At 35.9% G+C, this 25,626-nt stretch overlaps 1 protein-coding gene across 11 annotated transcripts in view; it reads left to right on the top strand.

Annotated features, from left to right (window-relative positions):
- LAMA2 (laminin subunit alpha 2) overlaps positions 1-25,626 on the top strand; it is a 376,777-nt gene that overhangs the window by 247,990 nt on the left and 103,161 nt on the right. For 8 of the 11 annotated variants that reach the window (XM_084516212.1, XM_084516218.1, XM_084516219.1 and 5 more), the window contains 10 exons: positions 2,459-2,695; positions 6,148-6,291; positions 8,649-8,828; positions 9,567-9,755; positions 9,852-10,090; positions 14,644-14,761; positions 18,750-18,884; positions 19,532-19,656; positions 23,272-23,358; positions 24,274-24,467. In XM_084516212.1, coding sequence (XP_084372338.1) covers positions 2,459-2,695; positions 6,148-6,291; positions 8,649-8,828; positions 9,567-9,755; positions 9,852-10,090; positions 14,644-14,761; positions 18,750-18,884; positions 19,532-19,656; positions 23,272-23,358; positions 24,274-24,467 — 1,648 coding nt within the window. The remainder of the gene's footprint in view (positions 1-2,458; positions 2,696-6,147; positions 6,292-8,648; positions 8,829-9,566; positions 9,756-9,851; positions 10,091-14,643; positions 14,762-18,749; positions 18,885-19,531; positions 19,657-23,271; positions 23,359-24,273; positions 24,468-25,626) is intronic. The other 3 variants (XM_084516216.1, XM_084516217.1, XM_084516211.1) reach the window with 1 other exon arrangement.

The following is a 25,626-nucleotide window of genomic DNA, read 5'->3' on the forward strand; positions in this document are numbered from 1 at the left end:
CAAGTTCTGGTGTCAGTCAGACTATGGTTTTAGTGTTGGTGATCTTTTGCGGAGTGCAACAGACTCCCTCTCTCGGGTATGCAGCCTGTAACACCAAACACCCTGATTATACTGTACTTCTGTCATGCTCAATCTGTGCCCTGCTCGAGACTGATTTCTGTTGTTATAGCTGTGTTTAACATGATTGAGGAAATTACCAAAATATTATACATGGCAGAGACATATAGCTTCAGGTAACTGAGAGTGCCTTTACAGAATAAATTTACTTTAGCCCTAGCTGTGATGTCAGTGGGGATTTATACTTGAATTTGACTTGGGAAGGGCTTCAACTTGTGCCTAAGAGACAGTGAAGAGAGAAGAAAATAAACAGCAACTTTAGCTGTAAAATGTGTTTTCTTACTATTTTTTTTAAAAGGAAAATAAGTCTTTTTATTAGCCTGTAAATCCTTCTTACTCCAGTGTTCGACCAAGTTTTGAAAAAGTCTGAAGGGGTGGGAAGGAGGGACAAGAAATAGGAAAACAATAATAGTGTATCACAGAGGCCATGAAAGCTATTGATAACATCATACTCCTGAGTTAAGGGGAACAGTATTCAGTTAAGGCTGAAAACTAGTGACAATGAATGTTTTGTTAAGTTCAAATGCCTTCTCTCTGCCTTTCTTATTGATGACGAGGTATTTATAGTAGTGCTGCAATTACTCCAAAAAACTGTCTTGCCTGAACATGGCTATTAATGCACTTTCTTAAAAGCCTGTTTGTCATGTAGCTGAGGTTGCAAACTAATTATCAAGAACGTTTTCTTTTCTATATGTATAGAAAACTCCTCTTGTGAAACCTCTGTTGTGCTGCTGTGATATAGACTCTTGGCTTCTGAAGCCAGCCTAATGAGGTTGAAGACCTCTGTTTGAGCTCTGGAGTATATTCTCTGATTGTCTTTTATGTGAGCACATTAGTATGGCAGTTCCATGGCACCATCTAAATTAATAATGATCTATCAGCCCACATCTCTTTCAGTATGTTGCAGCTAATTTCTGCAAAGTGAGATGTGAATCTCCCGCTCATACTCTTTGTAGAAGATTTCCAGAGCTGTTGTAAATCAGGAGGATAGAGAGCTTTACATAAAATTGCTTGCTTGCAAAACACACATAACAACTGATTGTAATTTAGGTTTTGACGTTGTACACTGAACTATTTCAGTGTATGGTGAACAACTTGCTTTCTAAGCTTTATGTTCAAATGTATCTTGTAGAATAAGGTTCTTTCTGTCACAAGGTTTCATTTCTTAGGTTAGGTAGTTGTCTGGCAGTCTAACATTTAACCAGTAGTTAAACAATTTCTCTTGCATTCAGTAAAAATTGAATTTGAATATTTCTTGTATAATCACTTCCTTTATAAATGGTCTTTTCAGAGCAGAAAAAACGTGCTGTAAATACTCATATAATAAACAAATTTTCTTAGAAAATGTAGATTCATTTTCCTCCTCTCTTTTTCAGCTTTGTGTCCTTAATTTTAGCAAGTCTATCCATGTCAGTTACTGTGGTAACCTGTACTGCTGGCACCGAGTTTGCTACTGCAAGCTGAACTTATTCATATGAGATTCTTGTCACGCCAGTGATCACAGTGAATGTCCTGTGCTAACTTTGTAGTACAGTCACAGTAATAGCATTGAGGGATTCTTCTGTTCTTCAGGAGCCTGCAGCTTTCTCAGCTACTTGCTTCTGTACTGAATATCTAGATCCCTTGGAAAATTACATATTTCTCTGCATGCCTGCCTGTGAAACTCTTGTTCTGTGAGCAAGTTTACTTCCTAGTACACCAGAAGACTAAATATCGGTATTCCATACCATATAAATTGCTATCATCTAAGAGTCCTTCTTGACAGTTACCTAGCTATCTAGGTAACTATCAGAAGTTAGGTAGTTAGCCTGATGGATTAATAATAATCAATGCACTAGATTCCACTGGGACCCCTGCTCCTGAGCAATTCCAGTTTTAGTAAAGTGGTCTGAACATGCCCTGCATCGGACTTGCATAGAAAGAACTTTTTAGAGGGCATTTAAAATTCTTAGGTTAACTTTGTCTGCAGAGTTGTCCTTGATCATGTTGGATTTATTTCATTTTACCTCACTGCCTAATTTATCAGTCATAAGTAAAATGTGTTCAAAAAAAAAAAAAAAAAATAGCATTATAAATGTTTTAAGTATAATTTTTAGTGTTTTTAGTGTAATTGCTAGACCCTTGTTGAATAAAGATAGATGCCTAGCCATATAATTGATAAATTACATTTGGACAGTGGAAGTTCATTGCTGTGTAAAAACTATTTGTCAGTACTTGAAAGATCTGTGTTGTGGGTGTTGTTTTTTTTTTTTTTCTTGTTGTTGTTTTTGTATGCTTTTTGTTTTGTTGTTGTTTGTTTTTCAGAGCAAAGCTGAAATTTTCTCCTTGTTTCTCTTTTCAGTCCTGTGACTGCAGCCCCGTTGGAGCCCTAAGTTCTCAGTGTGACTTAAATACAGGCTGTTGCTTCTGCCGCCCAGAATTCTCAGGGGATAAATGCACTGAGTGCAGGTTGGGTTACTGGAACTATCCGCAATGTATTGCTTGTCAGTGTGTCCACTCAGGGACTGATCCACAGACCTGTGAGACAGAGTTGGGGAAATGCTCATGTGTTGATCGTACTGGCCAATGCAACTGCAAGGTAGGACAATAAAGGTTGTAAGCTGATCTTATTGACGCTGAGAAATTCACTCCAAAATTCCTTGGCATTTGTACTTGGTTATTTTTACAATGCCTGCAAACAAAGCTAGTTGTTTGTCGTAGTGCATTTGCTAATTGTTGTGGGAGGAGTCTAACATAAAGACTTAATTGCTCATCAGTTGTTTTCTCACACACTGACACTTGCCAGGATAGCATCCTCTTAGGCTCTTCTCTGCCTTTATATTGCTTCTTGGTCTTACAGAACTATTGCCAATTTAAAACATTCAATATGATTCTTGTTCAGACATTTGGCAAATTAAAAGCAAACACATCAGTAATAACAATATGCCACAGAGCTACTTCTTTATAGTACCTTGTCTTAGAGGGAGTCAACACCGATCAGTAAAATGAGTAGAATTCGCTGCAATAGTATCTCTTCTTCTGAGTAGATTGCATACAATACGAGATCACTGAAGTGGTGACTTCAGTAAGACTTTTGAAATCATCGTCCACACCCTTCTTATTTGGAATTGTTCTTAGAAGAACTGCACACTTATGTGGGTTGAAAATTGTCTGGATTACTGGGCTTAAAGGGTGATTTGAATCCAGAACAGCCAAGCACAGTTTGGTAACCGCCAAGCAGAGTTGGCCTAGGGCCAATGTCTTCATCATTGACCCAGGTGATGGGACAGGATTCACCATCAGCAGATTTGAGGATATTGCTGATTTGAAGGAAGTAGACATTGACGTACTGAACAGTAGAAATGAAATCCATAGAGGTAGTTGTAGAGAGTGATATGTCTCCCCTGAGCTTCCTTTTCTCTAGGCCTGTTTCCTCAGCCATTCCCCATAAGACTTGTGTTCCAGGCCCTTCACCAGATTTGTTGCCCTTCTCTGGACACGTCTTTTTTGTAGTAAGGGACCCAAAAACTGAACACACTATTTGAGGTGCAGCCTCACCAGAGCCAAGTACAGGGGGAAGGCAAACTGCATACTGAGCTGATTAGGGAAGAGATTGGCCAGCAGATGAAGGCAAGTCTTTATCCTCCTCTACTCAGAGCTTATAAGACTGCATTTGGAAATGGCACTTTTAAGTTTTGACACAAGAATGCTGAGAAGGGCTAAAATGAAACTTAAAGCAGATGATCTTTAAATATATACTGAGGGAGCCGGACTCTTCTTGTCTGCAATTAAATAAATAGATAAAAGAAGCTGAGGAAAAATGCAATAGCAGCCTACAGCAACTTTAAAGTGTCACTGCAAACGTGATGGATTTGAGTCCTTTTTTATAGTAGCAAAAGATGTGCTAAGCATGACAGCTGCATATGGCAGCTTGGGAATTTTGGATTGGATATTGGGGAAAAAATCACTAGGAGGGTCACGCAGCATTAAAACAGATTATCCAGACAGGTTGTAAAATTCCCATTCTTGCAGGTTTTCAAACATTTGCTAGTGATTAGCCTGATCTAGCATTGATCCTCCTCAGGGAGGAAGTTTTTAAAAATGACCTTAAGAGATTCCTTTTGTGATTTTAATTTGTTCTTCTTCAGGGATTGCCCTGGTACAAAGAGCTAGTAAAATGGAAAGATGAATTTTAATGATATAATTGCCAGGTAATTCTTTTGCTAATTGCACACCAGTCACTTCATTCTGAGTTTAAAGCATAGGCTCAACTGTAGAACCAATTAGGTTGGAAGGGACCAAGGAAGATCATCAAGGTCAGCCCCTTGTTTGAAAGAGACTGCTGAGGTATTATTTCCAAGGATGGAGATTCTACAACCTCTGTGCAAACTGCTTGACCGCCCTCCCATTTCTCTGGTGTGTTTGAAAAGAACATATCATGTTCTGTTTCCTAAATCCTGATTCATTTGATGACTGGACCATAACAAGTCTGAAGTGAGTGAATTGTTGGCAAAGGCAGTCTGAGAAAAAGTTGTTTCTCAGACTAATGAGCAGTGCTATCTGTCCTATGTCATCCACTGAAAGGGAAAAATAGAAGTGTCTCAATTATTTCAACTTCTCCTTGTATATGATGTGCTCCAGCCCCCCTAACCATCTTGGTGGCGCTTTTCTGAGTTAGCTCCAGTTTGTCAGTGTCTTTCTTGTAGGTCCTGCAAGCACTAAATAGAAATAATGGAGTTTTATGTCATTTTTAAATAGAAATGTTTCATTTTTAGTTCTTTTAAGGCAGAATATTGCTCTATGTTTCTGTGAATGCAAATTAATAATATATTTTTAACTGATGTTTAATGATGAGAAACCACATTGATATGAAACAATGCAAAGCAAATAAAACTCACAATTTATGACAGAAAAATGATCAAATACTACTGCATTAAGTCAACATATTTTTGTTTGCCTTTTTTTTCTTCAGAGTTTAAATCTAGGGTTGGTTAACATTTTGACTAACTTTTCTGAAAGAGTTATATATTGAAGATACAAAATCTTTATAAAAGGGTAATAAATGCTACTTAAACCTGCTGTTATAGCTGGAAAAAATGTGCTTTGAAAGCCTTGGGAGCTCCTTTTGTCAGTCCTGACAAAAAGCATCAAAATCTAAGCTAAATACAGTGTAAGCATATTTGCTCATTGTTACATGTGGAGAAGAGGGTTAAAAATGGTAAATCCTCAGGGACAGTGTTGGTTTCTTTATAAGTTTGGAAAGTTGATTTTGTTGTTTAGATTGCCTTCTTGGTATTACTGTCAAGAAAAAAAAAAAAAAAAAAAAAAAAAAGACAACCATTGCGTTTATATTGGTAATTTTTTAAAATACCGTGTTCTTGGTATGAGAACAATTTTAAAGTGTCATGGATAAATTAACATGTATCTAGCCCTATCTGGTATAGCTTTTTATTTGGACTAATTGAAAAATGAAAATAAAAGCACTGACATTACAACAGTGAAACATTTCAGCCTTATTAATACAGTTCAATGATGTGGAAAACAATCAGATGGAGAGGGAAAAGCTTTTCTCTAGAATATTTCCATTAAAGTATGTTTCTCAGCAAGAACATTTAGTACAGTACTTTAAATACTTTAATTTGTCAAAACTAATTCCTATGAAAAAAAAAAAAAAAGTTTGATTAACCCTGGCAGTTTCAGAAGGACGTATTTTTTTTTCTTATCATATCAATCAGTTATTGAGCTTGCCATATCCAAAGTTCCATGTGATGTTTCCATGCTTGCAGTTGTCATTAAGCAGCCAGCATCCATTGCTCAGAGTTACTCAGTGGAAACAAATGCAAATGTCTCTGTTATATTAATTTATATATTTGCATACACATGTGATAGAAAGCTGTAAAGCTCCTTGAATATTTCCTTACACTTATGATTTAATTTTGCACCATTATTAATACTGTTCAATTTTATTTTTCTTATTATTGCCTCTAAATAAGGCTTTTTTCTCATTCCCTTTTCCCCTCCTATTTTTTTCTGATGTTCTTTCTGTTCCAGGTTAATGTGGAAGGTGTCCACTGTGACAGGTGCAAGCCTGGCACATTTGGTCTCTCTGCCAGAAACCCACTTGGCTGCAGCAGTTGCTATTGCTTTGGCCTGACTACACAGTGCAGTGAGGCAAGGGGGCTGATCCGTGTGTGGGTGAGTAGTGAACTGCTGAGCCATGTAATGTGATAATGTTGCTTCCTGCTGGCATCTTTTAGTCAGGCACTGAGAGGTAGCTAGAAAATGGCCAAACATTTAAGCAGTCATTTTCCTCTTTGAGAAGTGGAGAGAGTAGTATGTTCCATTAGACAAACCGGGTCAAAGCATTAAAAGTAATTAAGTAGATGAGAAAACTAGTGATAGGATAGCAGATGTCAAGCCAAAGTAAAGCTGTTAAACCTAGGAAAGGGCAAGTTAGATGTGTGGAGAAATTATGTGTTCTAGTGCATTGTAACATAATCCCTGGTATATGATGCACAGTTTACCCAGGTGTATTCAAGGGTTGTAGGTACTTATCCAGCATAGATTTTCCATAGTTCAACTAAGCAATTTATTTTCATTGCTTTTTAAAAACTTACTATTATTTTTAAAAGAGCCTACTGAATATGCTGCTATATTTAAATTTGGGATGGGAGGGTGTAGACCATCAGAGCAAACAAAGAGCTCTCAACCCTCGAGTGGAAAAGGGCCTTGAGACCTATGCCAGACTGTCAAGTAAGACAGACTGAATGTCTCCATTTATCTATACAGTAAGCACAAAACACACATTGAGACCACTGCTCTTCATTGCTGCTGTGCCAGCTCCTAGTTGCATTCAAACCAAAAAAAAAAAAGTCTTGTTCAGTCCTTGCGTATAGTCTGTCACATCTACACGTCAACTGTAGAGGGAAAGTCTGCCTAGTGAAAATCAGCCAATACCCTGACTTGTTTCATCCGCAAGCATCAATTGGATAACAGTACCTTAGGGTGAATATCATCGAGGTGCAATCTCTTGCTAAAGGGTTCACGTCTCTCAGTTGAAAGGCACCCATTCTTTTCATCATCATTCAAGCCAATAGCACATCTTTCCTTTCCCACTGGATGAAGCAATATATAATGATCTGGCCCAGTTTTTCTCACTATTTAAGTTTTGCCAATCATATGCCGGTAGGATGGAGAGGAAAGGCTGTAAAAGGCTATTAAGTTATAAAATTTAGTCAAGTTTCATGACAGCAACAGTTCTAGAAAATTGCGCTTTGATCTTTGTGGCAGCACAATGCAAAAAGATAATTTAAACCTCCTGATCATGTTGTGTGTCTCAGTTTCTCAGTATTTACTCTCATATTTATGCTCACATCTAAACAAGTGTATGTACACATCTCATCTGTTTTTTGGAACTCTGATCTATTTCAGAATTGATTCAAAATTGTAAATTGGGTGACAGTGGATTCTTCCACCTGCTAGTGGCCATTTCAAATGCTCTCAGGTGCCTCAAATGCCATTAGACATATTTAGACAAGTGAATGTTGTGCTATATGGCATTAAGGGAAAGGCTTTTCTGGAATTCAAATTTGTTGACCACTTTCTTGATGTCTAAGTACAGTTATTGTAGGAACTCAGGAAACCTCACTTAGGGATGGCAATTACTGGGAATGCTTCAATGCCTGGTCAGTGCATAGATGCTGATGTAAATGGAAATACCAAAATGCTTAAAGTACAGCACAGAGCTTGGGTGATTCCTCACTACCTGATCCCTATCTCATGAACAGTCTGTTGATGGGATGACTGTTAGGGATAAGATTCTGAATTAGTTTTCTTCCATTTCCTAGCTCTTTAGGAGGCAGCACTTTTGATACCATCCCTTTCTGTGATACTTTTATCTGCACAGAATTACTAAGGCAATTATTACAGTTTTTGATCAAAATTAATGATTTTTGTATCAGGCTATTGTGACTCAACAAGTCAAAAAAAAAAAAAAAAAAAAAAAAAAAACAACTTACAAACATCTACATAGCATCCTTATGTTTTTATTAGATCTGAATTTGGTTGCATAAACCCTGAGCCCTCACTGTCTGCATTAATCATAGAACACTTAGCTTGACTATTGCATAAAAGTACAAAGGGATCAGACGCTGTGTTCCACAAAACCTAGTGATGTATGATAAGCGTTGGTGAGATGTATGCTTCATTGTAATGTATGTTTCTCACACTCTGAACAAAGGAGGCCCAAGACTGAAATAGCACTATGAAAATCACATTAATAAAATTAATTGGATCAGTCACTAATAAAACTAGTACATTCTTCGTTAACATGAGGACAGGATGCAAAAAGCTTGAGGGAGAAGTCATTATTAACACCCTTTCTCCGTATCTGAAGGAGTAATAAGACCGTTTTTTGACAAATGGCTCATGATGTGAAATGAAATTCCCTAGCAACATTTTTTTAAGAGTTAAAATGTAAAGACTAACATTGATATTCTTTCATGGGGAAAAACAGTCTTGATTTTCTTCTTGATTCTTTTGAACATGCATAGGTGACCTTGAAACCAGAGCAAACTATTCTGCCATTGGTGGATGAAAACCTTCAGCACAGCACTCTTTCAGGGATAGCATTCCAGCCTCCTGAAATAGTAGCAAATATAGAGCAAGTGATGCAAGTTCTCCGTTCAGAACCTGTTTACTGGAGACTTCCAGAACAGTTTGAAGGACGAAAGGTAAACATTAGATTCCACTGAATACTGACATGGTTTTACATATTCTTGTGTTATATATTTGTGTTTCACAATACCTTTTTTTCCCTTCCACTGGGCATGTCATCACACAGTAGAAAGTACTTGTCTCCATTACCATGGAAATCTGTAAGTCTGTAACAAACACTGTTTTAAAATAGGTATTCACATGTACTATTTTCTACAGGATATATTTTGTCATAAAAACCTTAATTAAAAAAATAAGCTTCATTAACTAATATAACTCTCTTGTAACTTTTTGTTTCTTTCCATTTTAAGATACAATGCCAGATCTTTGTAAGTCACAGAGGAAAAAATGACTGAAATAAACCTTCTTTTGAAGGTTATTATTGTGCACCTCTGTATTTACGTTTTATTTTGGACTTTTTATACTTCTTGGTTTGTCTTAGGAGTGTGTAGATGTTCCTTTTTCTAAACACAAACTTCTGGGAACACTACAACAAACAAAAAGAAATAGCTAACACTTGTTTTTTTGTTGTTGTTTAATACAATGTGTAGTACAATGACAAATTGATGATGGGTATTTTTGAACACAGCCCTTATTCCCAGATAGTTCCCCAAACACTTACTACTATTTTATACTACAAATGCATTCATCAGATTATGTGCAGAGTGTATCTAGTTCCTACATATACCCAGGAATTTATTTTTAGCTAACTGAAAATGAGATTTCTTTTTGTACTTTGTGTTTTGCTTTGTTAGCTGACTGCTTATGGAGGGAAACTGAAATATGCAATCTACTTTGAAGCACGAGAAGAAACAGGTTTTACTACTTACTACCCCCAAGTGATCATCAGAGGTGGCCCTCCCACCCATACAAGAATTATTGCCCGGCATATGGCAGCCCCTCTGATTGGGCAGCTGACAAGGCATGAGATAGAGATGACAGAGGTAATGCTTCTATCTGTTTTTTTCCATAACATAAGCAACTGGTTCTTTTTAATACCATTAATAATTATAGAATTATCTGTGTTTGTTGTCTTTCAGCATGAATGGGAATATTATGGAGATGACCAAAGAGGAAAAAACACTGTGCCCTGGGAATATTATCATGATAACCCAGGAGTCAATAGGACGGTGTCCCAGGCAGATTTCACCTGGAAACATTTTGGAGATGACTCAAGACCAAATAGAGCTGTATCCCGGGAAGACTTCCTGAATGTGTTGTATGATGTTCATTACATTCTTATTAAGGCTACTCATGGCAATATCATGAGGCAGAGCAGGTAACTCTTTCATGCAATAGTAGTCTGAAATAGTACAGTGGTCACAGATAAAGTGATAGAGCTTCCCAACAGAATTTTTATTCAAAACTTAAGCAGTTACTAGGTGAACAGGAGTTAGTGTTCAGCATAGCAGAAGATGGTAGAGAGGGGGATTTTATGTGACAGAAAATATAAATCATAATAGGCAAATGAAAACTTTATTTTCAGTACCCTTGAAGAAGAAATGCATGTAAGCAGACATCTTGAAACAATCCCAAAGTATCGTTTTAAATATTCACTTTTTGAAAAGATGCTGTAATTAAATGTAAATGTTAGCATATGAAGATTTTTTTTCTTGCAAGTTGGAACTGAAATAAAGTCAGAGGAACAGAGTGTGCCTTTACTGAAATGGTACTTAACCAAATATATTAGGAGCAGATAAATTCAATATTTTCTTCTCAGTTTAATCATTAGTAAGTCAGATGATGAAATAAAGACAATGCTTACTAAATTTGAAGTGAACATGAAATTAGGAAGCAATATAAACATATCAGATAGCAATATAAGAGGCATAATACAAAAATCTGGCTACAGTCTAAAGGTTAACTGTAAGAGTTCATACTTTGAAAGGAGTAGTCAATTGAACAAAATATATAAACAAGGAACTGCTAAGTTCCTATTCTTCAAAGAAGGTCTGTTGTTTACAGCATATTGCCAGATGTACATGATTCTGTAATAATATGCTTATTGAGAAATGCAAATATTCTACCTGGATGTATAAACAGGAACATTCTGCAAAGTGCAAGGAATTAATCTTTTAATTACAGCCACCACTAGAAAAGTCTAAGCATCCGGCTTTGAAAAAATGATTAAAGCATTTAGAGGAGGACAGTGAACATTATCAGAGGTCAGAAAATGTGACCCGTGAGAGAAGATGTAAAGAACCACATTTATTCAGAAATTAGAATCTGCCTTAAGATGTATAAAATGTTGCCACAAAGAGAAAGAAAAGAATCAGTTCTCTGTTGCCATGGTGGATGAGTTTAAAAAAAGAAATGAGCTTGAACTTCATCTGGAAAGATTTACATTAGACATGAGAGAGAACTTTCTGGGGGTAAAGAAGTTCTGGTTGTATAGACTATTCCTAAATGATTTGGTAATGAAATCACAATAGCCTTAGCAAGAAAAAAAAAAAAAAAAAAAAAGATAGCAAGGACACAGGAATAATTGGAGATAAACTCCAAAGGAAGGTCTCCAGAGGTCCTTTTTATAATTCTATCATGAAAGTGATAGGCTAAAATTATTTCTATATTTCTATGTTACAAGCATGTCAGTAGTAACATGCACTTTTAAGTTTATGAGAGTGAATAGTAGGTGCATGTATAATGCAGCTTTGTAAGACACCAAATATAAAGTGTTTTTTTATCCATCTTGCACTGCGTCAATACTAAGTATTAACAGACGCCATGAACGTTTTGCATTGATCTCATTTATTTTTGGCATACTCCATTTAGAATATTGTATTACAAGTACAAGGAATTCTTATTGGAAAGAGGTGTGTAACTCCAATGTGACATGGAAAATTTGAGAAGCATTATCCATGTTTTGGGTCTGTTTCTGCACACCCTTCCTTTTGTATACTACAGATCCTAATTGAGTTGTGGAAGAAAAAGCTGAATGCTGTCCCAGCTCAAGCACTGTAATCAAAGTTACTAAAATGAAATTTCATTTTCATGATTTTGTTCTGAGATGTATATAATCATCTTATCATGTCTGATCTACACCTGCATTGTAGTACGCCACCATTTTATCAAGCTTACCTAGTAATGAGGATTTAACAGAACAAAATGACTTCTGTTTCAGAGCAGGTCTGCAGGGTGGCACTTAGAGAACCAAAATGTATTTTTACAACATCACATTTCACAACGTAACATTTTATATGACAGCAGAATTTAGTGAAGAGTTCAGCTCTTCTCTCTGACAACTCTCCATCTGAAGTCATAACCTCACATATAATAATGTGTTTGATTTTGGAGGTGGTTATATTACAACAGATTTTTATGATTTCTGTCTACTTACATAGGCAATACTCATCACATGGCATCTGAGACTATAAGTAGAAAATAAGCATCTGGAGTGCATTATTATTTTTTTCAAGTTAATACCTTGAATTACTTAAAAGGAAGTTTTGCTTAAGACCACAAAGTAAATTCCCCAAAATGTTCATAAAGGTTAGTGGGATATTAGTTTGAATAAGAATTGCAGGCTTTTATTAAAAATAGGCTGAGACTCTCTAAAGACAATATTTAAGCATGTGCTCAACTTTAAACATATGTTTGAATTAAATGACTTACAATAAAACATTTGTATAAATAGTGTGTGTTATGCAAGTTTATAAACAGCTAAAATTTCTCTTTCTACCTGACTGTGTGTAGTGGAAAAGTATAAGGCAAGGAAAACTGTGATGGCATTAAGAAAATACGATATATTAAATCCTTTTAATTTTTTAAGCATGTTTTAATTTCAATTTCAGAGTTTAAAAGATGCAGATAAATAATAAACCATAGGAAAAGCATTCAAAAGTAAAGCAGTGGCAGGTGATAGAAAAATAAAAATAGCCCAATTCTGGTGTTAATTATATAGCTTAGCAACAATGTTAAGCTATATAACTTTGGGCTTTTTTTTTCTTTCTTCAAGGCTGCAGCATTACTAGTGATTTAGAGATTTCTGCTCAGAATCCAAAGCCAAACATTTTTCTCCTATAGTGTTCATTTTGTTGCCCTCATTTTCACATTCACCACTCTAAATTGAAACATTTCTTTTATTAGATTTTGTTTTGCTTTGCAGGCAACTGGGCTGTGATAATAAATTAGTTTCAATTGGAAGTATGCTTTCAATTTGACTGTGAATTATTTCAATATCCCTGACACTGATCAGATAGCAGTTGCTAGCTAGACTGCTTCCTATTAGACATGTTCCAAGAATCAGCCAAGCCTGACCTTCCTTAAGTAACATTTTCACACAAACAACAGGTAGCTTTGTGGTCCCAGAGTATATTATTATGTAAATTCAGCTTTCTGACAGTAAATAGTTTTTCTGCAGCACACAGACCATTGCCTGAGCCTTGAAGGTGATGGGGAGGCATGTTTTGTTTTGTTTCTCTATTAAATGTACAGAGATTTCAATATATGCTTACATTGACACATCAGATCTAAATGTTTTGCCCTCTTTATTTTCAGTTTTCTATTTTGATCTTTTGTTTTGTTTTGTTTTTCAATTTCCCTGCTCCACTGAACCACCCCTTTCTTCAAGTGGTAAGAAGATAGCACAGGGTTAACATTAGTAGATGATTGGGGGATTTTGCTTTGACACAAGGTATTAAAAGGTATAGTTCTGATCACCTACATTCACTCACAAAACTCCCCAGTAGTGAGCTTTTGAAAACTCCCCAGCAGTGAGCTTTTGCTTTTCCTATGGTCATCCTGACATCAGTGCCTATGGGCTGATGTGCAGAACAGTGCCACAGTAGCTCAGTAATCAAGTTTGGGGAGTAAATGAGCAGGCTATGAGCATGAACAGAACACGAGCATTTCTGTGACTTTCTGTGCATTAACCCTATGCACAGACACCTGATGTAACAGCATTATCTATGATTATTCAGCTAGCTATTCACATATTCTTCAACATTTTCTCTTAGTTTGGCATTTCATTTGAAGTTTTAAAATTTTACACTATTCTAACCTCCTTATTTATCAAAAACTTGTAGGGGTTTCAGATCACAATATTCTTTTAAACAAATTAATGGCAGGTCAGCATGCATGCTGGAAAGACAGGGAGCGGCGGGGGGGGGAGGATAGGTGGGGGGACAGCAATGATATTGTTATTAAAGCAAATAAATATTTCAAAAGTTAGTGTTGGATGCTCCATCATGAAATGTAACCATTTCTGATAATGCTGGATGCCTGTGTGGTAGGATTTTTTGTTTGCTTTAAATTGTTTCTGTATCTAGGTGATCCTAAGAAAACATGGATATCTGGCCATAGCTCTGGCTACAGCAAAGAAAGGCAAACGAAATCTGTACTTTGAAGTCTGCTCTAGAGCTTGCTAGACTGTTTTAGTTGCAGGGGATAGATATTTTTAAATAGTTTCCTCATCAAAAGATCATGTACTGAGCAATTTTACTGCTGTACCTCTGAGTATCATGAATTGGAACTGCATTTAGTATGCAACTTCGATTTCTTAACAAGTCCCTCTGAATGAAGAATCAGATTTCAGCTGTTGTTAATAGTTTCACTGAAAAGAGATTTAAAAAAAAAAAAAAAGTAGAATCAATTAGAAAATGTATTTATGTGATTGTCTGGAAATGGACAATGAGGCTATGAGGCTGGAGGTATTGATAGCTTTGCTATTTCCTTAGGAAAATTGTTTTATCTCCTGTAGATGAAGAAGCCTACAGACAGCTAAGTAAATCCGTGTACTAGCTGACTATGAACTAACTGGTTTTGAGTTAGTGCTTCATTACTCTTATTAGAGATATTTACTCCTCCACTTTTTTTTCTTTTTTTTTTTTTCAGGATTTCTGAGATCTCAATGGAAGTTGCTGAAAGTGGCACTGTGTCTGGAATGACTCCTCAGGCTTACTTGATTGAGCGATGTGTCTGCCCACAGGGTTATTCTGGTTTGTCTTGTGAGGTACAGTAGTAAACTTCCAGTAAAAGTCTTTATGCTTTTTGTTTTCCATTGATTAGTAAGATGTGATAAGCAATTAGAGAATATATGCATCATTTTATCATGATGATGATTCACAACATCTATGGAGAAAAACAAAACACAAGAAGCTTTTATATTCAATAATAATAAATTCTATAAATTATTGATTCTTGTAAGTAAACTACAAATTAATATTGGTAAAAATGAATAATTAAAGGTTACATACTACTTATAAAAATTTAATGATCTGTCAATTGAAATAAATTCAGAAAATAAAGTATAACTATAAACTTGGAAACAAAAAAATATACATAAATAAAAGATTGGTATTAAAATTGTGGAACCAAACAATAAAAACATACCCGTGCAGAATTTTGAAATTCCATTTTATAAAGGTTTCCAGATTTTTCAGTTTGCCTTGCCTGTTATTTCAATTCTCACATAAAGTTTTTTAAGGCTTTATGATTGATTGAAAATTTTTATTTTGAAAAATAAACAGCATTTCAATTTGATTTCTTAATTTTTTTTACTATAACGAATAACTCAAATAGCAAAAGAAATAAATAAAAAGAAAAGTCATTGCAAAACAAAAACCTGAAATAGTGCATTCTGAGCAGCTGGTCAAAAAGGTCATAATTTAGAACCTATAAATTCATCATATTTATCTTTCTCAATGAAAGAGTTAGTCACATTCCTTTGTGGACCAACACTAATAAGATTAAAAGATGCCTACTTTGTTCTTATTTTACATGCTGCTTAAGTGCCCAAACAGCAAATATATTGACTGGACATGCTGTCACATCTGCACTTCATGAAATAAACTTCAAGGAAAATGTTTTCAAAGCTTCAGCCAAAGTCTACTGATCATTTTCAAACTGTCAGTTTTCTGAAAGCTTATGATTGTCCAAGTGTATCTATGAAAATACATAGGAGCACTGTGACCTGGCAGATACCCTTTCACTTTACTCCCCTCAATTATTATTCTTCCAGTGATTTTGTAAGGCTCCCATAACAAGATCTTGCTCAGTCCATACACATGCTTTTAAGGGGGAGCAGAAATTCTGGAACATGGCCCAAGTGGTGCATTTTGCTTTATTCTTAGAAGTGGTCAAACCACTGTCCCCTAAAAGAAAAGAAAATGGATCTGATACTAATAAAAACTTTTGTCCTGAACTGTTGAAGTTTGTTAAATATCTAAGTCATTGAACACCAGGAGAAAATCTTTGGTCAACTGAGTAAACTTGGTGCTTCTTGTACATGTGCTACATTTATTTTGTACTTATCTAAATATTTTCATGCTGTTTTACATGTTTCAAAAATTCCCAAGTTTTATAGAAAATCATCTGGCTTGTGTGCTTTGTAAATTGTGTCTTACAATAGGTACCATAGAAAGAGTTTAAGATGTGTAGTCTGTGACTGCAGAATAGAAGTTAATTAATGTTTATGACTGTGTGTGCTCCAGATGATGGGCCTTGCAGTTTCTGTGTGTGCTCCTGATGATTGGCCTTGCAGTTTCTGTGTGTGCAAAACAGCATGTTTATGTTATTTAAGCAGTACCAGAAATTCCAAATGTTTTTGTTGCAATTGCTAGGTGGAGGTAGCAGTGAGCAACACCTTGAGTATTCTCAGTCAAAATCCCTCAGCCATCCTGACTGAACAGGATCTTGTAAAGGGTTCCCCAAAGCCAGCAACAGCAGAAAATTTGGAGTGAGGAAATCAAGGGAAAGATGCATTGTTACATTTCAGATGTTGTGCAGAACTGTTTTATGCAGCAAATTAGGCAACAGAAACAGTGAGTTCATAGGAAATGTATGAAAGGAAATGAATGAAGGCGTCTTCTTTGCATGCTTTTTGGATAAGAGCATGTACCTGAATGTATGTAAATACGCATATATGAGAAAATAAGCTTCAGCAATTGTTCAGAAGTACAGTTGTTTGGTTAAAATTACTGCAACAAACTATATTTTCCAAGGAAAATATATGATAATGTAATTAGAACTTTATTTTAATTCACACCAGGGGCTAGAATAAATGTCTCAGTTGCAACCTTCATACTTTGTGCTTAATTGTGTAATCTTCACATGCTCATAGCTTAGTTTATTTTTAGTGTGCTTAGTGAAGGTTGTGGTGTGTTCTGTGAAGGTTTATCTGATTTCAACAGGAGAAAAAAATACTTGATACCCAGACATCTTTAAGCAAATGCTAACATAAATAGATAGAATATCTATTTATGGCTTGTCCTGTAATGTCTGTAATTTCATTATGAGGACATTTATATCCTTTTTCTTTTAATCTGGAAACAGGCTGAAAAAACAGTGGTAAGAGTTTCCGTAATGGCTACTTCTGAAACACTTATTAACCACTTTATTAATGAATAAACAGTCTACTACTACATCTTTTGTGTATGTCCTGTTTCATCCCAGAAATGCTTAGATCAAAATAGGTGACAAGAATGTCAATTGTGTATCAGAAAAAAAAATAATAATTTAGATTTTTTTGAGGATGTACCATATATTTATACCCTGATCCTAAAGTCACTCAGAACTTCTCAATCTATTCTATGTACCATTTTATGTTTGGACAACAGCTCCTTTGGGAATGGAAAGGGGAGAAAAATTAGGAAATTATAGTAAGAAACAAAATTACTTTCATATATGAGATTATTTATCTAAATTAGAATTCTTCACAAACCATGAAAAAGCAGATAGACAGTTTTTATACTTCAGGGATCTTAATATAGTCTAAGTCAAAATAAAGGGAAAAAGCAGAAGTAAGTTAGATTACTTTCCATATGATTCTAAAGAAAATAATTGTGTTTATGCTCTTTCCATAATTTACTCCTGGATGTTTTGGCAATGATTATAAAACTGTCAGAGAGGTATAGTATGAATAGAATCTAGCATGTCAGGCAGTGCTTGACTGAAGAATCCAGCTTTTGATAATAAAAAGTTTCTTACTCCAGATTCTTTTTTGTTTATTTTGCATCCCTTTTACTGCTTTGTGAAAAGGTGTGCTACTCACACTGTCCAAAAGGCACAAAATTGGGTCAACAGTAGGAAATGACCACATCAGACAGCCTTCACAGGCTCCTAGCACCACTAGGTGGTGGGGTTTTTATATGGGATAGGTGACTTGCCTGTATGCACTTATCCCTAATGATCTGAACTATCAAAATGGTCCTGTTTCTATTTTTATGCTGCTGTAGCTGTGTGCTTTCTGGGAAATAAGTAGACACTTTGATACGTTTGCATAATAAGCCTGAAAGAAAGATCAAGTGCTGGATTTTGCATGTGTCAACTTTGTTGGTAATTTTGGGGTTGCTCTTAGAATTTTACTGCCAAACTTGGGTAGGGGGCACTCAGTGATAGATAAATATTTTTGGAGCTAATAGTCTCTAGACATGGAAAACCTTTAATATTTTGAATTCTCTACTTTTATAGACTTTACGTTATATAGCTATAAATAATGCAGCCATGCAGCCATTTTTTTGATTATTGTCATTCGGCTTTTGCTTGTTATCCATCAGGCAGTATGTAGGCAGATATTAGCTTGTCAAACCTGAAAAGCTCACCAAGAGTGAAGAAAACAGAATCATCATGCTTCCTCTCCACAGTCCATGCAAAAAAATTTATGTTGAAAACAAACCTTATTCTTAAGAAATGAAAGGAAGGATGTTTGGTGCACAGTGAGAACAGTGAGGTGTTCAGCATTTGAATGAAAGGTCTCAAGCTGTAATATGAAAAGCCTGGTACCAATGGAGTGCTCCAGGGATTTTTCAGCAATGTTTCCAATTAGGGCTGGTTCTTGTTATCTGTAAAGTGCTGTATATTGTTTGTAACTCAGCTGGAAGCCTGTCAGGTTCTTTTCACAACTTGTAAAAACTGGTGATTGGAAAGATGAGCTTGCAATGCTTTCTATACCCAGTCCACTCTGTAATGATCTGTTTTCTTCTGCATCTTTTTTATTGCAGTCATGCTCTCCAGGATTTTATAGGCTTCCAACCTCACATGCAGGAAGGACACCTGGTCAGTCCTTAGGTGCCTGTGTTGTGTGTCAATGTCATGGACACAGTACTATGTGTGACCCTGAAACATCAATTTGTCAGGTATTACATTTCTGAATTTGTGCACTAGGTTAAACTTAATGTAAAATTCATAAGCTGTGTAGCTGGACCAAATTAAAATAAAGGATGTTATTTAAATCCAATTTTACATAAATTGCTCTCAAAGTTAATGGACCAAAAGAAGCAAACTGTCTACTATTAAAGTTTTCCATTCTGGTTTTCTGGGGTTAAGATTATACAGTACTTTTTTGCCTCTGAATTCCTATTTGTATAAAAAGAGAAATTAAAACCTGCAAACTAAAGGTGCACACATCTTGTAATAAACATAATGCAGCTCTTAAGGGCAGTAATACACATGACCTAATACAGTAAGACTGATTTTTTATCGATTATTTCAGCTGCTTCAGTGGCTGGAAAAGAGAAGGGTAGGAGGGATGAATGGGTTAAAAAATTCCTTAGGATTCATCTTGCTAGCTACAGGCCTTCATTCTTTCACTGTGTAAAGCCCATATGTAACACAGCATGCCTTTGATAGATGCTTAAAGCAAGCAGTCCCACTGTGAATCGTATCAGGCAGAAAAAAAAATATGAATCTCAATTCATTTGAATCCCTGAGGTTGGGAACAAAATGTTGTCTGCTTTCTTGTAATTATCAAATACAGCTTTCATTCTGGCTCCTTCCTCTGCAGGATTGTCAGCACAATACAGCTGGTCCCCACTGTGAGAGATGTGCACTGGGATTTTACGGCATTGTCCGAGGCTCTCCAGAGGACTGTCAGCCTTGTGCTTGTCCCCTGTCCATTTCCAGCAACAAGTAAGCAAGAAAACTCACAACAAAGAGTTTACCTTTCCAGCAAACAACCATTTCAGTTTGGGCTTACTGTGTCCTCTTTCAGATGGCTACAGGAGGACTGTATCACGCAGAGCCATATTAAAAAGTTTTGTATCTACTTCTGCTAATTGATCTTCCTTTAAAAGTCAAAAATTGCTCCCTTGCTAATTTGTGATGAATAAATTAATAAGTGGTAGAAAATGCAATACTCAACAGATAATGAATATGTGTTATAAAGGTATTCTCACAAATGAAGCTAGAGAAGAACTCAAATACAATATGGCCACAAGGGAGCTGTAAAAAGTCTTATGCTCATATATTATGTTGGTATAAATGTATTACAGTGCCTTTCTTGCTCCGCTGTGGAATTTATTGATTCCTTATTTAATGTTACATGAGTTTTAGGCAATTTGTGAAAGATAGAATAATTTAAAAGCAATATAGTTATTGCAGCATAAATTTTGTTGGTTGCTTTATGCTAATGAGCCTTTCTATGATGTCTCTGCATGTGTTCCCAACAGATGATACTTTAGCACTTGAGATTTGAGTTGTTTTGCTGGGAAGTTCTAAATGGTATTTGGAATCATACCATAGTACTGCTCTAAAAAGGGTTGTGTTTCAGGATTGTTCTCTTGAAAGGTTGGAAGTGTTCCTTAAAATCATTTTGTCTGTGTTTTGTCTGACCTTTAGGATGTTATAGGGAGTATTTCAGCCAGTATATCTAAGATGTTTTCTCTTCTCTCTTCTTTATCGTATCATTTTGAAGTGGTTTTTGAAGGACAGCATTCCTTTTACAAACAACAGGAGCTAAACACTTTGCGATCTTCTATCCAAAGCAAGTGTTTTTAAGAGAACTTCCAAACCTCATAAATACCAAGCTGAGAACAGCCAAAACAATTATAAAAAGAGATTAAAGAAGTATCCTTTATCTCAGAAAATTAGAAAGTGGTCTAAAATGGGCAGATTTAGATTGGACATAAGGAAGAAATTCTTTACTCTGAGGGTAGTGAGGCCCTGGCACAGGCTGCCAAGAGAAGCTGTGGATGCCCCATCCCTGTAAGTGTTCAAGGCCAGTCTGGATGGAGCTTTGGGCAACCTGGTCTAGAGGAAGGTGTCTCTGCCCATGGCAGAGGGGTTGAAACTAGATGGTCTTTTAAGGTCCCTTCCAACCCAAACCGTGTTATGATGCTGTGATACTATGACGACAGATTTTTCTGATTTTTTTTTAATTTTTTTTTTTTCTTTCACAAGCATGTTTTCTGTTATGGCTTAGTTATTCATTCTATTTGCTGATATCAACAAAGGACATTCAAATTGCTAAGAATATGATCAACCATGCTTCTCAGCTTTGCAGATTAGCCAATACACAGGAAAACACTTTGTTGCTAACTAGCAGCAGGAAGTGCTGAAAATACCTCTTAATCCTTTTTTTTTTTTTCTCTGGGATTTAAGAACCTTTGTTTGCCCAGAAATGCAGGTGGCAGATTGGAAAATGAGGAGGACTATCCACCTCAGTGATTGTGGGACTCAGCTACAAGAATTTAGATTTATTCTCAAATTTGTGCTCCAGAAATCATTTCATTATTTTGTTTAAAAGCTAACTTAAAACACAAGAAATTGGTGTTTCTGAAATGTTCTACAGTTGAGAAATGTGTGGACTCCAACCAGTGTGTGTGTCCTGGGTGAGCACCCAAACCACTGAGCTGCCTCAGGAAGAGAGGAGAGCGAGCAAAGCATCTGCTCCACCGTCTGCACAAGAGTATGTTTACAGGGCCTTTTATAAAGCCTCTTGTAAAGAGGCTTTTTTGCTTAAAAGCCCTTGTAGGAGATAGATTAATAACATTCTGAGCTTAGTAGATACAGTTAATCATGGGATAGTCATCCAGTTTCTTCACACTTGTCAGGAAAAGATACAGATCTGAACGTGTCCAGAAACAGAACTGCTAATTTTTTTAGGGCTTGATTCAGATGTCTCTAGACATGAGGGATGGGCTTACTACCTCTGTAGCAGTAGCCATCAACAATTTATGTGCCTGTAGAATCAGTGAAGTGGGACAGAAAACTTAAGAAAACTATGCAACTCGCCTATAACAGCAGGAAACCACCATTGCGGAGGGGGAAGAGGAAGAGGTGTTTAGCATGTGTATACCTGTCTGTACATCTCCATATTTCCACATCTGATAGAAGATTCCTGAACAGTTGGCTTAGACTACATGCCTAACTAGGTGGGATAGGCCCATTCCATAAAGCTGTATTATTAGGTGGAAAATGAAGGTGTCTGTGGTGATTTTACCCAGACCCAGTACAGTGTCACATGTTGGATTTCTGTGCGCCGTGCAGCTTAGTGAAAACTCTTTGAGATCCTACTCAGGAAAAAAAATCAAACTACACGCAAGTATTGTATGGTAGTTGAATAATCATAACCTGCATGAAACGTAGATAGCTAATGAGTCATCTCATTAGTTTCTTATGTCATGACTGACATGATACTATTTATGAATGTGTGGTGCAATTATTTTAATTTATGACCTTTCACAGAACTCCATTAAGGTTTTAGGTTTTATATAATGTTTTATATTTCTGTACAGTCAGCCGTCAGCTTCATACATGATGAGCTGAAAAAAAAAAATCAGAAGGAATGAATTGTTTCTGGGAGTGGGAATCTATTGTAATGGAGCTGAAAATTTGTTAGATAATGAATTTGTGAGTAGTAGATCAATTTGTTTACATTTTTTTTGCAAAGGTATAATTTTATTACTCATTCAATCACTATCGATTTAATGCATTATAAGCAAGATAGAGTAGGATGCTGACTGTACTGTGCCAGGAAGGAGCTTTGGGCTCACCACTAGCTACCTCTGTGCTTTTCTAGCTCTTATTCCACAAATATCTGAATGATTTTTACATATGCATATTCAGTTGTGTTTATTTTCATCTCCTAGCACTTTTTTTGTTGTTGTAACAGCTTGTGCAGGCACTTTATGTGCTAATAAAGCATGCTACTTCCCACTGTTCCCATAGGTACACACTGAACTCACCAGTTATTCACATACATCATGACTTAGTAGAAATAATCCACTGTCATCTTTGATTAAAATATAACCGCTTCCTGATCATGAATATAGCTTTAAGGTTAGTTAGTCTGTAGGCAGTCTTTTCTCTTCCTTTTATTCAAAGTAATATTAAAACTGACTGGAAGGACTGGATGTCTGCTAGTTCAGTTTCTTAACCATGTCTCTCACATCATTTCCATTACTTCCTTTTCTTGATCACTGAGAGCACCATTCAGTCACTACAAGATGGGCATTGTTGACTTGCTCGTCTCATTGGATCCTACTCTTGTTGGCTCTGCCCTTCTAGAATTTGTCTAAATTCTGCCAGTATCACAGCAAGATGATTGCAGAATTCTTGATTAAAAAAAAAAAAAGTCTCCCATGGGTGTTTATGAGCAGATATGAAACTGCTGCCATTTGCTTTAAAGTATAGAGCTTACCATGTACCCTTCTGCCCAGTTGACTAGAGTGATGATGCAATAGAGCACAAAAAGCTATTTTCTATTATTATTATTATTATTATTATTATTTGCTTTTGTTTTAGTTTCAGCCCTTCTTGTGTTGTGGAAGGACCTAGTGATTACCGGTGTACTCAATGCCCACATGGATATGAAGGCCAGTACTGTGAAAGGTAGGATAAATGAAAAAGGAAGGAAGAGAAAGGGGGGAAACACATGAAGGAGAGCAATGTTCCTCAATGCTATAAGTGTATGTTTACTAATATTTAAATACATTCCTTTGGATAAGTTATTTACTTTCTATATGTGGTTCAAAGTCAGCCGCAATAGGCCATTCCTACACACACATGCTGTAAATTAATAGTGAGTATTATTTATACCACTAATCTTGTCTAAGTTGTACTTTCTTTTTGGTTTTGTCTTGTTTATCCCTCGGTCTCAGAATTTGAAACAAAAAACATTACATTTACCAAAAATTAGATACCATATTTATAGTGTGACTTGATGTCATTCTTACCCTATGTTCAAGTGATTACGATGTCCGCATGGGCACTGACTGTGAAAAACATTTACATGTAAACATATTAATAACAAAACTGCAAATTAATAACCCAAAATATAACTGGTGTCCCATCCATAGCGAGACTGGGATTAAGATGATCTCAATCAGCAAGTGACTACTAAGACTTCACTTCTAATGCAAAATACAAGTGGCTAGTGGTGAGAGAAAAAAAAAAAAAAAGGAAAAAAAAAAAAAAGGTCTTTTAAGCAAACATAGGTAATGTAGGAACTTTTGTGTCAGTGTAACAGAAATTTAACTGAAGTCACTTTTTTGTACTCTTTCTGTCTGGACTGTTCCATGTCCTGGTTATGAGATTATGCCCATTATCATTTTGTTGGACAGTTTGCAGCATTTTCTCCATCTTTAAATGCATAACAAGTTGTAAACCACCAAAGTATTTTTTTTTCAGTGGTTCATAAATGGATATACCTATACTTTTTTTTTACAGTCTTGCCATTCATTGCATTCATTATAGTACACCTTGCTTCTCAGTTGGCCAAATGTGTTTTTTATTTGTGATGTCTAGATGTTCTCCTGGCTACACGGGAAACCCACAAACTCTAGGAGGCTCCTGCCAAGAATGTGAGTGTGATCAGTATGGTTCCCTGCCTGTTCCCTGTGACCCTGTCACTGGACAGTGCACTTGCAAGCCTGGATTCACAGGGTGGAAGTGTGATGGCTGTGAACACCGGCATGCGCGTGATGGCATGAAATGCATTTGTACGTATACTAATGTAATATTGGAGAATTTCTGTTTGTTTGTCATATTTCTGCTTTTACAGTGGTCAGTTGTGGTGTGGCTTCCTTTGAAAATACTAGTTGAGTTTCTGACTACTTTGGCATTCTGATCTATTTTTTTCACAAGCCTTGAGATGTTTGGAAAACTCTCAGTACTTTTTTTTACATGCTTACTGAAAACTGACAACAAAACTTTGAAGGATTATGAAGGATTATTTTATTTTATTTTATTTTTTTGGGGGGGAGGGAAGAGGGAAGGAGTGTTGAAGTTTGTAGTCTTCCTAAATGTTGGCACTGCTGTTGTGACAGATTAAATATTTTATATTAGTGATTTCCTTTTAGTGTTGTCCTAAGTGTTTTAACCAGCAGTTGCAATGCGATTAGTCATGAGCCATACAGAGAAACTGAAAAGTTTTTGCCAAGGTTTGCTTGGTCATGTTAGTTCAACAACCATTTGTATTTATATTAATTTACAATATGTAATGAATTACAGTACGGTTTGTCCAGGAACAAAGAACATATTTTCTTCAAAAAGCAAAAACTAACAGCCAATTCATCCTAAAATATCAGATTGCATTTTACAGTACTAGTATCTTTGTCCTACCTGTGGTTTTGCTGTGTGGTGAGTGTCTTGTCTTTTATTATTGTTTGGATTTTTTTTTCCATTGGATATTATAGTGTGTGTTTTGAGCACACAATCTCATTTCCTGTGATATTGTATACTTATGTCTTATTAAATATATCAGGTAGCAAAACCTTTCCAGAACACTTAGTAAATCCTAACTGAAATATAAGGTGTTTTCCTTTCCACTGCTCTCCTTCATCTCCTCAACCTGAGTAGGAAGTAATTTGTGATTGCTTCTTTTTTTTTTTCTTTTTTCTTTTCTCTCTTTTTTTTTTTTTTTTTCCTCAAGGCCATCATTGTGTACTTTAAAATATAACACAGATCCAGATCCACTAAGCTATACTATACTTTTATTCTGTGCATCTTTGAACATATTGAGAGGGAACAATTAACTAGTTTTAATGTTTTATCTGATTTTTATCTGCTATAGAATTTCAATTGATTTTTTTTTTCCATTTTATTGGGGTTTTGGCCTGTGAGAGGTGCCTGTAACATCAAGGCATATACCTTGATGTG

The sequence above is a fragment of the Aythya ferina genome, assembly GCF_964211825.1.
Source record: "Aythya ferina genome assembly, chromosome: 3".
NCBI classification, from domain to species: domain Eukaryota; kingdom Metazoa; phylum Chordata; class Aves; order Anseriformes; family Anatidae; genus Aythya; species Aythya ferina.